This window comes from Colletes gigas, unplaced genomic scaffold (assembly GCF_013123115.1).
Source record: "Colletes gigas isolate AHSC1104 unplaced genomic scaffold, ASM1312311v1 Colletes_gigas_Sc00010, whole genome shotgun sequence".
Classification (NCBI taxonomy): Eukaryota; Metazoa; Arthropoda; class Insecta; order Hymenoptera; family Colletidae; genus Colletes; species Colletes gigas.
The window spans coordinates 599,162-616,819 of NW_025106639.1; the positions used below are offsets into that span (position 1 = coordinate 599,162).

The 17,658-nt window shown below is 41.0% G+C and overlaps 1 protein-coding gene across 1 annotated transcript in view; it reads right to left on the reverse strand.

Moving 5' to 3' along the window:
- The window catches only part of LOC122397767, a 280,360-nt gene that overhangs the window by 192,525 nt on the left and 70,177 nt on the right, over positions 1 to 17,658 (reverse strand). Inside the window, exon 3 of the mRNA XM_043397158.1 lies at positions 15,119 to 15,302. Within this exon, the coding sequence (XP_043253093.1) occupies positions 15,119 to 15,302 (184 nt within the window). The remainder of the gene's footprint in view (positions 1 to 15,118; positions 15,303 to 17,658) is intronic.

Consider the following 17,658-nt stretch of genomic DNA (forward strand, 5'->3'; position numbering starts at 1 on the left):
GCTTTCAACCGCGCGGTTCGTTTCGTACTTGAACCCCGGGATCGGCAAACAGTAATTGATTACTTTCCAATTCTCGGGTTCGATCGTAATCATTCGTTTTAAGTAACCGTCGGATTAATCAGTAATTACGGCGCCTCTGATCATCGAATGATTTGTAATCGCTTAATGAAATAGTACTTTAGCTTTTAGCGAACCCGGTAATGCAACCGACTTTCCGAATAACGTTATTTGGAACATCGTTATCGGATCATACGTGATCCTTTTTTACGGTTGTTTGATTCGCGGAATAATTTTGCAAATAAGAATCGCGCAGATTGGAAATTTTACGTTATTGGTAACTTCAAATATACGAGGTGATACTGATTTATAACTTCAATTCTCGAAAAACTACAGAATGCACTTGGTATACAAAAATATAAGTGCTTAAAGTAAGATACGAATTATTATATTTGAGGGTTGAGAGAAGCCTCTACCAAGCTCCCATTTCATTAATTCTATTAAATCAACATGAATTTGCACGAAGATTCGCAATCTATTTATAACAGATTTTAAAATTCTTTGTTTAAAACACTCATAATACGTACTGTCAATAAAACGTAGAAAACGCAACATCGTACGAGAGGAAGAGAAAAATGAAATTTTAAAAATCCTCCCGGAAAACTAGAAACTTCGCGCGGTACGGAAGTAAATAATCCACGGCCCCGCAAGAATACGAGACACCCCCGGAAAGAATCATAAAACCATCCGGGGCGTTCTAATTCTCAAAGAGTCCCGTAGCTCGCGGAGCCTCCCCTCGTAATCGAATCGTTCTCAGAATCATGCCGCAGCGTTGATCAAAGACAACCCCCGGGTCAGGACCGTCGCGACTTTTTGTTTCCCGTCGTCCAGCAGGAAATGGTTCAATCCGCCCCCGTGTCCGAGGGGGAAGGGCCACCAAACGATCCATTAACTAATTTATTTCTGGCGAGACAAATTTCACTCAGTCGCGGAGCGTGTAATCAGCGGTAGAGCCGCGCCATCGGCGTTTGCCCTCTTTTCTCCGTCGTCCGAGCCCCCGCCCCCCCCTGGTCCATCCTGAAACTCCACCCCCGCGATCCCCTTGGACTCCGTTGGACCCTTTCTCATTTACTCCGGAGCGCGAGCGGGAGCCCGATGAATCCTCGAACTCTCTGGCCCGGCATTGTGGTAATGCGGAAAGTTTGGGAATTGGATCCAAAGTTTTCTGAAAACAGTCGTGTCCGTCCACGGTGGCCGATGCAGCAGCCGCCGGCTCGACCGTCGGGGGGGCGGCTGGGATCGGCCGTGAGAATCGGAAACAATGACGCGGTCGGTGCAATTCGCGGCACGTTAATTGCCGGTTCGATTTGCCCTGCCGTTTGCCTGACCCCGTGAATTTTCTCGCTGACCCCGAACCACGCGCCAACGAACGCTCCCTCCCCCCCTCTGTAACTTCTCACCAACGACGACCAAGTCTACCCTGATTCTACTCATTCGACACGCAATTGGGTTAGGCGATACAACTGTGGTTGTTTTTGACTATTTTTGGTAAACACGGTGGTTTACATTTGGTCTCTTCTCTTATAGGAAGCTTACAGATTTAATAGGTCTGGGTTAGAAGCTGGAATATTCAATGATCGTTCGAGGAATGTATAGAGGGTGGCCCATGTAGCTGTTTTAGACGTTTCACTGAGAGAAGATTAAACCGTATTTTGTAAATATTTGATTATATAGTTAGTACAGTTGTTGCTTCTGCAAACGGAACCACTTTGTAGACAATGCTTGTGTACTCAAAGCGTTGAGCAAGTAGAATAGGTGTGCGTCTGATCAGACGTGTCGCTGATAGAAATTTACGAGATTTAGTTTTGCTATTTCTTGATGAGAAAACAATTAATTGTAGCAAATATTCACGTGTATCTACTGTGGAAAAATTTTGGAATTCTAAAAGTGGAACAGATGTACGTACGGTCAGACGTCACACTGAGAGAAGATTAAATGTATTTTATATATGAGTATGATGATTGTTCGTATCTAGCCCTGATTTAGAAGTTGGGATATTCAATGGTCGTTCGTATACATGGTGGTCCATGCAACTGTTTCAGATCACAACTCCGTTATTAATGCATTTATGAAAAAATGCCAAAGGAGAAAGGTAAATGGCTCGAAGAACACTACATTTGTAGGACCTTAGTTTTTGTTCAAATTCAACAGTGCAATTAAGAATTGCATCCTTTCTCTAAATGGAGAAGCATATATTTTGTTGCACAGATCCATTCCCAAAAATGATTAAGGTATCCCTAAGATGAGGCCTCTATTGTGCTGTGTTTCACTCTTATAAACATAAGAGAACCGAAAGATTAGACAAACTAGAATAGAAACTGAAGAGATACGGACTTAAAGTATAAATTCCCCAAGAAATTTCAAATTACTATCACTCTCCTGAAAAATTAACCTAAACTTTTGTTATCGTACAAATTTGCAATAAAGCTAATACGAAAAAATCCTCAATCTCAATGAATCTATTGCACATAATTTAAAACACAGACAAGTTTTCGGGTCTCGAAACGATTCAATAATTTTGAAATAAGGAAGATCGACGGAACAATGGACCAGTAGGTAATTAATCGTGTAAAACAAATTTAACCGGCTGCTCGTCGATGACCATCCGTCCGCGGGTCGGCGAAAATAATGCGGCCGTGCCCCGCCGGCTGGCCCGTGATTTTACGATCGACTGGAATGGACGAAACAATGGTCCCATTATTTATTAGCTGGAATCTCCGTGCATTACGCGCGCGTCGAATTTGCCCGGCTGGCGTGGCACGACCATTGCACGGCGATTTATCCGTAGTTTAGGATTCCCCGGGTCTAATCCCCGAGTTTTGCCTGTCCTGTTTTCACCGGGCCGACGCGATCGTATTTCGTCGATCGTATCGCCCGCGCGCGAATTATTAACCGTGCTCGCGAGGCCATCCGTTAGCAGGCAGACCCCGTCAAATAGTGATTTCGCTTTTGCCCGTTGTTTGCCATCGCATAAACATCGACCGGTTGAAGCAACGATGAAGTCTGAAGTCGTATTGTTCGCCGATAATCCGCGGTCCGTGATTTAGCGATGCACGATAACGATCCTACGCTCAGGGGAGAACCGTCGACGTTTTGTTGCTCAGAATATATTCTTATATAGCGTGGTAGTAATTTGCACTGATGTTACGGGAAGAAAACAATTTTTTTGTACCTTCTATCCTAAAAGGGTTTTTTTCTGAACGTCTAGTTCGAGTGGGACGCCAGAGCTTTTAGGGAATTCGATATCTCGAGGAAAGACCCTCTATTTGTGGTGAGCAGTCCGTTTTTCGAGGAACAAATAGCACTTGGAATTTAATCTTCGATCCAAACACGAGCACCGACTACTTAAACCCAGTACTTTCGAAACTCAATTTTTATTTCACATTTCGAAGCTCCCACAAGTCTATTTTATTATGCGTTAGAAACACCATAAACGAACTGCATTTACGATGTTTGTCAGCATCAGAAACAAATAACAACTAAGTAGTTAACACAGAAGTCAAAGACTTGGTATCGTTACGAGCAATAATAATCGAAACATTTCGAAAACTGCGAAATTGCCGATGCTTTTTGGAGAACAAAGGGATCCAGGCCGCGCGAATAATTGGTACCGCGTCGATATGGAGTGCTTCTTTCGTGCCGGATATTAACAGGCCGCCATCGCGGGGAATATTCCCGTACACGAAACGATTCTCGAATCAATACGCACTTATACCCGCGGAAATACAAAAAATTGATACACGCGAAAGTCGAATCCCACAAACAGGGGTTTGTTTTTTCATACAATTTTTTTAAAAATTCCCTATCGAGCGCGGCGAGTAACGCCGGAATCGATAAATTGCTGCGAAACCGTCCGCAGGGAGCCGGGAGAACCGTATAAAATTATTTTCCCTGCTTCCTCGCGACAGGAGAAACATAGATTCGGCGCGCAAAGTCGCGGAATTGTCGTCGGGGGCGTTTCGTAGCGATGGTTTCAGAGTTTACGTCCTCCTCTGCGCGAAATATCCGATCTCACGGTTTTATATTTGCTAAGAATTCGCGCGTGCTAAATTCGCCCTCGAATATTCCCAGCTTCGTGTCATCGAATCCCCAGTATTTGCAACATTGTCGTTTTTTACGCTTTTTATGATTGCATTAATTCTATCAAAACTCGTGTAGAAAATTAACTGTAGGGACTATGTGGCGATACACACCCTTCAAATCAATATCGAAATAAATTTGATTTAAAAATTTTCTGCTAAAACGATTTTTATTTTTCTCACACTATCAACTCCATTGAAACATATTAATACATTTAAAATCCTATGTTGTGCTTTGACAAGTCCTATTCTAGAATATGGCAGTATGATGGCTTTCTATGTCTTGTTGCCAGGCATAGTGAATGACCCATGCCTCTTGAATCACATAATTATGATGACTTATTAAGACTAATCTTCAAACATTGCATAACAGAAGAAAAATCACAGATATTATGTTTATAAGTAAGCTAATCAAAGGTCAATTGTTTCCTCTATGTCGCTAATAATTTGGAACATTCATTTAAATGTTTTAGCTGAAGGTAGGTATAAAGACATAACTTAATTTTAAATTTGAAATACATATTTCTATGCGTTTCATAAATTCTTTCTCCACGTTTAATAATACATCCCTTGGAATACTTTCACATGCAGTTTTAATTCTTTCTTTTAAATCTGCGGTGCTTCGTACTGGTGTTTTGTAAATTTGTTGTTTAATATAACCCCACAGAAAAATATTCCAACGGACATTCTAATAAACGTGGAAAAGAAACTTGTAAAACGAATTGAAACATGTATTTCGAATAGCAGGAGACACGTAGAATAATTTTTTTGTATAATAAAATTCAGCTAAAACATTTAAATAAATGTTCCAATCATCCAAATTATTAGCGACATCACCATCCTCGATGCGACAAACTTAAATCGTGATGGACAATACTTTTCATATTTCTGACTCTTCGGGCCTGCCGTTCCGAGCGTAGACCCTTGCTATCGGTTTCAACAGGCGGAGTCAAACAGCGCAACAATAGGGCCGCTTTTATGACTTGCCACTCAAATCGAGACGTCTTCGCCGAAAATCAGTAAATTTCCAAGCGCTATATCTTGAAAACTAATGAAAATCGGGTAAATAAATTGCAGGTTAATGAATTCGTATTGAAAAACACTATCGCATGATCCAAAAAAAAATATATAGTTCCATTTAAAAAACGAAACTTCATCATCGTATCTTTGAAATTAATAACATAAATAAAATTTCCGTTTACGCCAGAATAAAGATCCTATTTTATCCTGCAATTTTCATATAAACAATTTTTCCGTATCATCAATAGTTATTGCAGTATCGCGACTGTCACACTTTAGCTGGGACACCCTGTATGTGCCATCAAGATATTTAAGAAATCACCTACTATTTTATTCTGAAAGTAACTGCACAAAGTTTGGATCACAAAATTTTGTACACACTAAAACTGATATAATTAGAAAGTTTACAACCATTAGAAAGCCTAAAATTATCCTTGCAAAGTATTCTAAACTACTTTATTGCGTTGAAAATGTTATAAGCGATAATGTTTTGTACCAAAGGGTTTATTTCCGTTAATAAACGAATAATAATATTTCTACTTTCGTATACAGGGTTTCCCCAAGACGTAAACGAGTTTGACTCCTCAAAAATAAACACAAAAATGATTTTTGCCCTGTTCGATCTCGATTTTCGTAGAACGCTCATGATTGATGCTCCCTTTCGCGCGAAATATCCCCCGATCTTTCAATTTTACTATTTGCGCCAGCGAATTCACGCTTCCCGTGGCTTACGCTCAAATATGCCGAGGTTCGTTTAATCAAATCCCCTCCGGTGTTTGCGACGTGGTCAGAAAAATTTACGGGAATATAAATGTTTCGAAAAAAGTGTTCGCCGGCGCGCCGCTAATGGCGGGGGACTCGTTAAACGTTCCGCGCCTTGATTGCGAGGGTACGCGGGTGTCCGTGGGCGCGAAATATTTCCGTTGCTGCGAAAATTGTTTGATCCGACGCCGTACTTTGTTCGACGATGCACGAGCTTGCAACGACGAAGCTCCGCCTTTCGAGAGAAGCCAAAGCCGTCCCCGTTGCGGATTAGGTAATCTCGCCGTAAAAGTGACGTAATTTATGAATCCACTTAAACCCTGGCCCGGAGTATAATACTCCCCCGCAACGAGCGCTCCGCCGCTCCTCGACCGAGATGAACTCTTCGAACGGGGTATCATCGTTACGAGAGTTCGTTTTTTTCCTGAGGCGTGTATGAAACAAATTTGCAAGCTGCTCCGCGATACACTTTGTCGAAACAAAGAATTAAATTGTAGAAATTGATAGGAAAAAAGATAAAAGAGTAAAATCGATTTTTCGCTTTCAACCAACTAAGTTTTTTTATTCTCTCTGTGGACACTTTTATTAACGAGATTGATGTTGTAACTTGGTCCATTTTTCATGTTTTACAGTCGACGAAAATTCGATGCTTTGGAGAAGTTTTATTTTTAAATTTTCTTTGACACGATTAAAAGAGATTCTGTGTTGTTTGAGTAACGAGCTTTTCTAATTATCTGTACCTAGCTACCTTATAAATTTATTGATACGAACTCACACAGTATTGAAACGACTCGTTTGGTCGATATTAATTCTACTTAGCAGCGTTTAAATGAGGATCTTAATCAATTTATTCATGTGTAAGAAATTTTAATCGCGAGAAGCGTATTGGTAACCGCATTTTACGAGAAAGCAACTAAGCTGGCTAAAAAGGTTGCTTTGAAGGCGCCACAAGGTTCCTTACTTCGGTCTAATCTCCAAGCGGAATAAATTGGCCTGTCAAGGCCACTCAGAAGATATCCCCACCACAACGTTTTTTTTTACCGCGTCGCTTCCATCGGGATCATCGTTGCCTTAATCGAATGAAAGAGAACATACTGCATCATACAGAGGCAATAATTTTCATCACCTTAATCATCGTTGTCATTTTTAGAGAAAATTTTATTTCAAGAAATCAAATGATTTGGATAGCATCATACTAGTAATAATTTTGTAAATTTCAGAATAAGAGGAAGAAGAAAGGACGAGAAAAATAGAAATAAAAGCAATAGTATAATTGAGATTATATAAAAGGTTCGAAAAGTCTAATAATATTTTAACTCGTGTTTTGAATCAATATTATATTGAAAATGATTTGTGAGTCGTAAGAGTTAAGCTGCAAGCTCGACAAACACTCTTCTTTCGTACTGGTAGACGAGGAGTCGCTGTTTTATTAGTTGCTCCGTATAATTCATTTTCAACCGAGAGTAATAATTGATGCTACGTATATGTAACTGTAACGGCAAATAGATACACAAGAGCCGTGGAATAAACGTACATTTTAATGAATGTACTTTACAGGATTTCCGCCGGAAAGGTCGCGGGGGGGATTAAAACGGCAGAGTGTCACTTTATGAGGGTCAGTTGGAGCGTAATTTATTACGAGCAGCATGCATACAACGCGACAAATGCGTGCACGGAGTCAAGACATTTGTACTCCTCACATTGACGCTATCTTGTTCTCGTTTTACAATTCCTGCACACATATATTTCGCGTTGTTAACTGAAACCATACTCGACTCTGAACGGAAGGAAATTATTCTTAGAATCTGTCAATTATGCATAAAATTCAATTATGATCGATTTAAGGTTATCTCTTACTCTTGCCATTAAATTAACCATTACTAATACAACAAAGCTCGTGGGTCTGTTTATAAACTATTTCACTATGGTCGGTGTTCTCGACAGTAAAACACTCAACTTTGGAATGGAATAATTTCAGCTCTCGACGGTCTAATAATTATTTTACGTTGCGTTCTATTATACAGGGTGTTCTGCCATTCCTGGGAAAAATTTTAATGAGAGATTCTAGAGACCAAAATAAGACGAAAATCAAGAATATCAATTTGTTGATCGAGGCTTCGTTGATAAGTTATTAACAAAGTTACTGTTAGAAATGATTAATAACATTTGTCCACCTACACGAATTTTTTTCTCGAAAGTGCGTAGGATTTCGGGGGTGTGTCTATTCACAAAAAATGATTGTAATTGACCTCTGCAACTGACAATATTTTTTTTAGAATGATTTGAAATTTTTTAATTTCGCCGAATTTCAGTGGAATAATCGTTCATGATCAGACATTGTATTCTCAGTAAAGAATTTTTTACTCGAAAGTGCGTAGGATTTCGGGGGTATGTTTATTCACCAAAAATGTTTATAATTGATCCCCGCAACCGAAAATAATTTTTCCAGAACGATTTAAAATTCTTTAATTTCACCGAAAAATTTTCCAGCCGGTATGGTACTTTAAATGTTAATAACATTTTAACGAAGCCTCAATCAACAAATTGGTATTCTTGATTTTCGTCTTATTCTAGCCTCTACTAACTTACATTATTAAAATTTTCTTCTTTTCCTAAACGTAACAGAAAACAATACAAGAATGAAACTATTTTATTGTATTGGTTAGATTTCATCAAAACTGAATCTACGCTTTATCCATGACGTAAAAATGCACGAGACCCGTTTAAAGTTTCGTGTATCCACTTTTTTACGGGACTGTCGTCGAACGTCGAGGATAAAGGTAAGTTTCTTCCAGGCTAAGGGCGGTTAAAGTTTAATTCGGCACAAAAGAAACCGTCTCGAGCGAAGAGGACGCGTAAACATCGGGTTGCCATCTGCGAGGGGCGTGTTTGGTGCGTTACAGCGTGGTATAAGGAAGCACTTAGGCGCGTTGAAACGGAATAGAGTAGCGCGATATTCGGAACACGGACAGAAACGGACAGAGCGAATTTAAGAATAACACGTCAGGGCATTTCGCGCGGTACGTTGAAGCTGAACGAACATCGTGCACGGTCTCCGCGTTTTATCGCCGCCCCCGGAGCGTCTAGGTTCGCGGGCCGTTATACTTCGCGTCTGAACAACTGGCGCCTTGTGCTTTTCGAGATTACCATCATAATGCAGCGCGGAAAAGGACCGCGAGCGCGTTAAACATCAATTTGTACGCGTTTGTTACGCGGACGAGGCCAGTTTCTGCGTCTTACCTCGCACTTTCCGCGGGAATTACGTGGTTCGAGCAAGAATGAAATCGAGTGGCTACGAGAGGGAGGGGGAAAAAGTTAGAGCGACTTAAATTTCAGAAATTTCGCGCCCCTTTTTCGGCGGCTCCGCGGGTCTTCGCGGTTCGTTTCACGAGCATCGTGAAAACTTTCGAGCACCCATTCGGGTTTAAAATCTATGAACATTCTTTCGTGCGCTCGTAAACGTTCTCCAACTGTCCTATTCTTAGATAATGGTTGGTTATAATGTCTCAAGTACCGTTAAATATTTTATTTCCTACTGTGTTCGTTCTTCCTAAAATTTCAGAATTCGAAAGCAAAGAAATGCACTAAATATATATTAATATCACGTTTCGATAAAATGTGGAAATAATTAATTGTTGGAAGAGTCTACTGAAAGAATTGTAGATAATTGCATCGGGAGTGGTTCGATAAAAGTACGCTAAGCTTCTACGAGGTCTGATTACGTTTCCCTGTCGGTCCCTGTTACGTCGATTACATCGCTTTTTCACGAGATCGAACGAAACTTCGCGCGAATATTGCTTTAAAGAGAGCCCCGTCGTCGTAACGAGAATCCATCACGATCGGAAGTACGCGACTTTCATGAGCGTCCATCAACGTCGCTCGCTTTTCGAGGCGGTGATCTTGCATTAACGAGGGGTGAAGGACGATTAGAAAATATGGGGACCGTGAACGGAAGAAAGGAAAACTTCTGTCCGTCCAAGGGGAACCCGGTATAAAGAATTGTGAAAAAAACCCCCCCGGGGCCCCCGACGCGATTTTCATACAAATTCCCGAGTCGCCGGTAATCATAGCAAAATTAAGGTCATCCATCACCCAGCCTGGATCCATTCTATTCCGTTACCTCACTTAATAGTATTCCACCGAGCGACGTAATTTCACTCTGCGCGTCCGCGTCTACGCGAGACGAGACGCCGGAAACGGAGGGACGAGGAAAGATCGAAGGAGATGTCTGTCGTTTCGGCGAACGAAATTTCCAGACGGGACGTTTACGAGGGCAAATATTTGATTATATTGTTTGCACAGTTGTTGCTTCTGCAAACAGAACCACTTTTTAGACAATGCTCGTGCACTCGAAGCGTTGAGCAAGTAGAATAGGTGTGCGTCTGATCAGACGCGTCACCGTGAGAAATTTACGGGTCTGTTTGAACGAACACGCAGCTTAGCTTTGGTATTTCATGAAGAGAGAACGATTAATTTTAGCAAATATTCACGTATCTACTAGAGAAAATTTTTAGAATTTAAAAATATGGGATTTTTTAAGTATTAAGTGGAACAGGTGTACGTGTGGTCAGACGTCTACAATTGTAAATATTTGGTTACATCGTGTGTACAATTCTTGAACCTCTTTTCAGACAATGCTTGTATACTCAAAGTATTGAGCAAGTAGAACAGGTGTACGCCTGATCAGACTACTGAAATAAATTTATAAGACTTTCGTAGACGTATTTATTGAAGAAGAAACACGCATCTACCGTAGAAAACTTTTAGAATTCTAAAATAGGGATTTTTTTTAAAAAGTAAGTGGAACAGATGTACGCATAGTCAGACGTTTCACCGAGAAAAGATTAAATGTACTTTATACACATGTACGACGACTCTTCGAGCCTTTTAAATTGAAAATAAGTCTCGTAAGATGATGTATACTCCATAAAACGTTTCTATCGTAAACTAAGTGGAACAAACACACGTATGGTCAGACATCCCGTAAAATGAGTTCGAAAGAGAATACACATACGATTCCTTTGCGAAAGTTAGTTGATTACAGTAGAAAAAATGGAGTGTACTCATCCGCGTGTATACAGGTGTCCATTTAATGGCTATTATTTTCAGTTTTACTCGGGGAAGCACTAAACTTTAAGAAGCGCTGTAAAACCGTATCGCGCGTCGTATCTTCGATGCTACGCGTCGGTTGTTCCACCGTTTTAGAACGTTCGAAAAATGAAGCGTCTAACTAGTAAACGGCGCCTGTCATCACCGTGGCGTTATCGTAAATTTCGGAACATACGGCCCCCGATAGAGTCAACAGAGCGTTAACGTTTTACTGCCGCGACGCGTTATCGCGGTGAGAAACGTTGCGCCGCGCAAAGATGCGGGTTTCGCAATTTTTCCCGGAGGCGTCCGTAGTTTTCTGAAACGGGTAACATTCAAGGAGCAGGTAAAAGGCGAACGGTTGCAACCGTGCACCGGGCGAGTGTAACGATATTTCTCGCTCGAAGCCCTCCGAACGTCCGCCTGGGCCCCGTTCTCGTTAACGGGCGAACTTCGAGTGAGCTTTTCTATTTTTTCACAAGTCCGTTCGCCGTGCTTTCAGTTAGAGGAGGACACCCGGTGATAAATCGTTCAACTTTGAAAAATAAAGTGCCGAGCGCGAAAGAAGGATGAACGTAATGAACGAGCTAGGGAATGCTAAATGTTTGTAGTTTCAACTAGAAAGGAACTTCGCTCGAACATGCCTCGAGACTTCACAACCGATTAAAAAATAACAATTGTAATTATTTACTTTTTCCGGAAATTTTCACGCGTTAGAAATTAATTTATATAGACAATCGACGCTGGATCGACTTACTCGATAAAAAATTACGATTTTCTAAAATTTCCAGACAATAAATTGATATTTTGACGATACTTGAGATTTTTGTACTGTTATATATTACATTCTATACTACTCGAGATGTCTGCCTCGTACAGATGGTATTATTTAAGTACTCAGTTTCTAAGGTTCTAGTTTCAGGACTGACTGTGTAGCGTCACTCGAAGAATTTACTTTGTAGATATCGTAATGCAAAAAATGTCATATTGACTTTAAATTAATATATTGTAGAACATTTTGTCTATACGTAATTTTCTGAACGATGTTTTATTTGAGAAAAATTGCCAGCGGCCACGTAGGACAATGAGATTGTTGGCAAACTATTTTTCTTTCCATTTTTCGGTAGAACTTTGTATCTAGGCGAAATTGTCAACGAGCGTCTCGGCGACGAATATTTCATAGCGCGTAGCATGAAGCTTCGTACGAAATATTCAACGGGATTACTTTCCCGCTCCTGCTTAGCGTTTTGCCTTGCGCAAAATTGTTATGGAGCGCCTCGTCGAGGCACCACAAAATATTTAACGCGCTTCTTTGCCACCGCCGCGTAGCCTCGAACAAGCTACTACACTAAATAAAGAAATAAATGTTGAAAATTTACGAAACACAGCTTGAAGTCGCAACGATTCTTGCAAAACCAATATTGGTGATCCATAAAATGTGGAAAATGTTAAAGTTCGATTAAATTCAATAAAATAGTTAAATCAGAGAAAAACACACTGTTGAAGAAATGGATGAATGGAGAAGACAAGATTAATAAAGTGGACCGAGAGTTTATGGAAAGTTAGACTAGCGAAACATAGATCGATACTGGTTGGAAAGGAAAGAAGAAATAGGTGTAGAGCGTGTGACCAAACGGAAGAGACACTGTTACGTGTGGTAGTGTTGTGATGCAGCGAGCGTAGAGAGAAGGAAACGGAGGGTAGAGGATCTGATAAATGAGAAAAGAGGCAAAGAAACGGTTGAATGGATCAGAGAACTAATGAAACAATGAGAAAGGAAAAGAAAAGAAAAGGGACGAGCGAGAGAATAAGTAAAAGAGATAGTACGAGTGGGTGGGGTCCAAGTAGATTGTACCCTCACTTTGTTTCTGGCAGTTGGCCAAATAACAAATCAAATCAATCAATACTTGTCTACGGTGGACTGAAATTCGTAAAGTCGTATCAGTAAAATTATGCTCAAGGAGATCGCAAAACACCCTTTTTCCGGGGTTCTAAAGTAGAAGACTCTCTTGGGACGCTCTTTCTTACCTTCGACGGATAAATAACACGCTGAACACGAGCAGGGTGCACGAATTTGAAAATTTATTGCAATAAACTCCATCGAAACAGAATGGCGCATCCGCTATTCTGTTTAGCGCGATAAATCGAGGCGTTACGACGGTGAGCGTCGAATTTAAGTTATCTACGGGTCCGAAAGAATGTATCGAAAAGCCATAATGCGTATTCCGTTCCGGCGGCTTACCGAGTTTATCCGAAATTATTACAGTAAGCTCGTAAATATGCTTATTATTGCCTCGACAGGGTATATCCCTTCTCGCGATGTCTTTTAACGCTGTATCGGTGTCTCATCGGACTAGACAAATATAGTTTATCGTAGAAAATAACTCCACGTAGTATTTTTCGGTTCTTGAGAGTAACATAGACGATTCGAACGCGCATTTAATTTCCGACGAAAAGCTAATCGAAAAGGGCAAATAAATTTCGAGCAGCATTGTTATGCAGGACCCGTCGATGGTGATGGACGGAAACTACTCCGGTAAGTGCATCGAAGACGCACCGTGCATTCGCGTTGTAAGCTCTACTTAGACTCCGCGGGAAGAAAAGCTTCGAGGGTGTGTGGGTCTTGTCGAAAAATTGTAAGGAACTTTTCCAGGGCTTGTCGAAGGCCTTTCGTACTCGCCACGAAGTTCGTTCGCTATCCCGAGCAAGGGAAGCGCGCGAGGGGCGGGCAGACGCCTCCAGAAACAGTAATTTTTCTCTCCAGACCGTTCCAACGTTCTCTGTCCCGACCCCTCCCGCGCGCGGTGTCTACACACGTCGAGAGGGACTTAAGTGCGACGGTGGTGGTAGCCCACGTAAGAGCGGCAGTATGACAAATTGAAACGGCCATCGACACAAGCGATCTCCAATCATATCGGCCTGATATAAGCCGCCCTTCAATTTCTCCTTCGAGTGTGAAAACCGCGGGGGCACGAACCAAGAGCCATTATCTGCGCTCCAACTTGAACGATAGCTCCTGCAATACATTTTCTATCCTGCCTGCACCTAGTACATTTACTCTGAATATTTTGTAAATTGCACGAAGAGTTACCGTTTTGAAAAAAGACATTTTTTAATATATCTGGCTTATGTATTAAATTTTAACGAAATAGTTCGCTTTGCAAGAAGAATCACAACACACTCTGCATAATGAAGTTCAAGCGTAACGGAGCGTTTCCTGTGTGTTTTTCTTTATTTAAAAAATTATGACTTTCGCATCAAGCGCCGCGTGCAGAGAGGAATTGATTGTTGCGCGGCATGAAAAACGCCCCGCAGGATTTATTGTAATAACAATTTCCATATCGACGAAACGCATTTTGGCGCGCGCGCGTTTGTGTACAGAAGATTAATTCAATTAAGTGTATGAAACAAAATGCAAGTGACCGACGCGTTTGTCCGGGCCGATTAAAAGCTCGTTTGATTAATAACGAACGGCGCCGATCAATGCGAATCTTTTCCAACGGCGCACGAACATCGTTTCGCGCTCGCTACGGTTTGACATTAACGACACAATTACACAATTAACGGACAAACAGTATCGTCGCGTTGCTTCGCGCGATTATACGCGCCTCAAATTTCTGGGCCAATTAATCGAAACACGTCGAAACTGATTCTACCGCCATTTCGGTATCGTCCAACTCGAAACTCGACACGAAATATTGCACGAAAAAAAAGTTGCTCTAGTCGAAAATTAATAGTTTGAGAATACCTATTTTATCAATTTTAAATATACTTTCAACAAATTACAAATCACTTGTTTTCGTTTAACAGAAAGAAAAATAGAGCACAGTTTCGACGTTTCTGAAATAAGTGCCCTATTCTCGAAACTCGATACAAAATATCGCGTGAAAAAAAAGTTGCTCTAGTCGAAAATTAATACTTTGAGAATACCTATTTTATAAATTTTAAATATACTTTCAACAAATAACAAATTCAATTGTTTTCGTTTAACAGGAAGAAGAATACAGTTTCGACGTTTTTGAGAGAAGTGCCCTATTCTGGTCGAGAGATGTTTCGTTGAAGGACGCGAGCAGTGGTCGACTATAGTTGGGTGAAACAAAGATTTTACTTACGCTGTGCCGTTATGTCGTCCGATCGAGATCAGTCGATAGATTTGTAGCTCGACTCGTTGGCCAGTGTCCGGGACGAATCTGTACGTACACCTCGAGGGCCCTTCGAGAGACGGCGACTTTATTTGCCCGAAGCCACGATCCGATTTGCTGAACAACTGCTTGCTGTCCAGCGTTATATTGCACACTGAAACGAAGAAAATAGAGGCAGTGAGTCTACCGTGCACCTGGAACGCCTGTATCGTTTTTCTAGGTTCGGTGGAAATCCGTTAACCTCGTTGTCTCGGAGATTAAGAATCGCGCAGTACTCTTCGTTCGTAGTCGATCGAACCGATTGCACAGCTGGCAGTGATACACTGTTTGCAGTGCTACTTCGATTATCCACTCTAAGATTGTACACAGGATGTACCGGATATTTCTATACAAGCTTCACCAGTGTGTTCCACGAGTAGAAATAATTGAAACGTGTAACAGGGAATTCATAAATTTTCAATGGAAACATCAGAAGAATTTGAAACGCGATATGGCCACAGAATCCTGTGTTATTTCACGAGAACGAAATTCTAATTGACTTCGTAGCACCGTGTACGATTTGTTGTACCGAATCGGGATATAGGAACAATAAACATAACCTATAAACGCTCGCAGCTATATGGGCGACACTTTCTTCCCTCGCTTAAAAAAAAAAAACCTCTCCTCAAACACACCTGTTGCACTCGCCTATCGTTCTTCACGCTGAGCTACTCTTAATTAAATACACACAGTACGCGCTTGTAAAATAGTTAGAATTGCTTTCGGAAGTTGATTCTTTGGTAAGAGGTACGTCGGACACGAATATTTCTGTAATTACTTGGACTTGGCAAACAACCGTTTGTAACCGACTTCAGAATTCGAAGGGAATTCTTTTCTCAAAAAACAAAGCTACTAGCTTTATAAAAACTTACCATTCCAATAGCTGAAGCCAATTGTTCCGGGACATGTTCACACAATTATTACGAAACGATTCTAACATTAGAAACACAGAGACTCACAGAATTTACGTTCAGACGATGTTAAATCTGAATTAGAACTACAGGAAGATGTTAAACTTTAGTTAATCACTAATAATTGAACATTGTTTCGCAGCGAAACGGAACGACATGCGCACCACGGCGGCCATAACAGCAATGCGATACCACGTGACGAGTTACGAGGCAATATGGCCGCGGTCCCACTCTCGCGCTCGCGCATGCGCTGTATACATAGAGCCCGAAAAGGGGCCAGATTGAAAATGTCGATCGTGCATCGATCCGACGAGAAATATATCTATTTCCCACAGAGACAATTAATATAAAAGTTGCAAACTTTGACAGTCGGAAGGAAAAGATTGAAAGAATGTTTTTGACATTAAATAATGACACGCGGATCGTTAAATACCCGGGGAAGAGCTTCTAAAAGTCTTGAGAAATCTTGTAATTGGAGGCTATTTAGTGTTTAATGAGCGATTAGAGCCCAGTTTCAACATGAAAGGCGTTTATTCGAGGAATTAAAGTTTTCCTCGATATGTTTCTCGATTGGAATCTGGGTCACGTGGGAGCGCAAAACTGCCGCGGAAGAAAGGTGCTGCGTCCCTTATAACGATTTTTCTTGCTTACACCGTCCCGTCGTCGAGACAAGTCAGTCCTTCGTCTTTCCATTCCGGGCGACGAACAGTCGCGACACGCAACCATCCGAGTCAGTCCAATATACAGGGTGTCTTTGGTTTAAACGGCCAATCGTTATCAGAATGTTTTATAAAAATAAAAATTAAACGAGAACGATTAATTATCGCTCGAAACGAACGATATTGTAATAAGCTGGAGTGTTCTAGAGTAGGATAATTCCTCAATCAACGTTCCTACGTAAATGTACGCTGGATAAAACGCTTTAATAAAGCTTGTCGAAGGCATTTGACAGCCTCGAAACCCGTCAAAACCGTGGTCGATAAATATTACGTAATCCCAAGGTACGAGATTGAATTTGACATCGATGAAAACATTTTTTTTTATCTCGTATCAAAACTTTGCACGGTCCGACGAGTCTTTTTCCCCCATTCATTAACGAAAGTTCTCGACATTTTGTTGATCAGTTAAGAAATTGATCCATCGCTGGTGGAGAAAGTGAGGTTAATCCGCCATTATGGCTCCGACCATAATTAAGTTGGTTGACGTGTTTTTATCCACTCGCATAAGAAAGGTTTGATCGATGGGAAGGATGGGGGCAAAAATGTCGAATGGATTTAACGGGGAAAAAGGTAAATGGACGTGGAACAAAAAGAACCTTTACGTAATCAGTTATTGAAATGGAAAGGGGCATGAAAACAATGAAACCAATTTATTTGACACGTGTTACTATACTACCTATCCCTATGTAGGTCAAGCGAATAGCCTAACTTGACTCGTAGAATGAAACAGTGACTCGGGAACATGATTACGCAGAGCACCTGTTTATGTGTACCATTTCCACTGTTTTTATGTCACCCAACCGCCACACTCTTTTTACACCTTTTTACAGATCCTACAAAC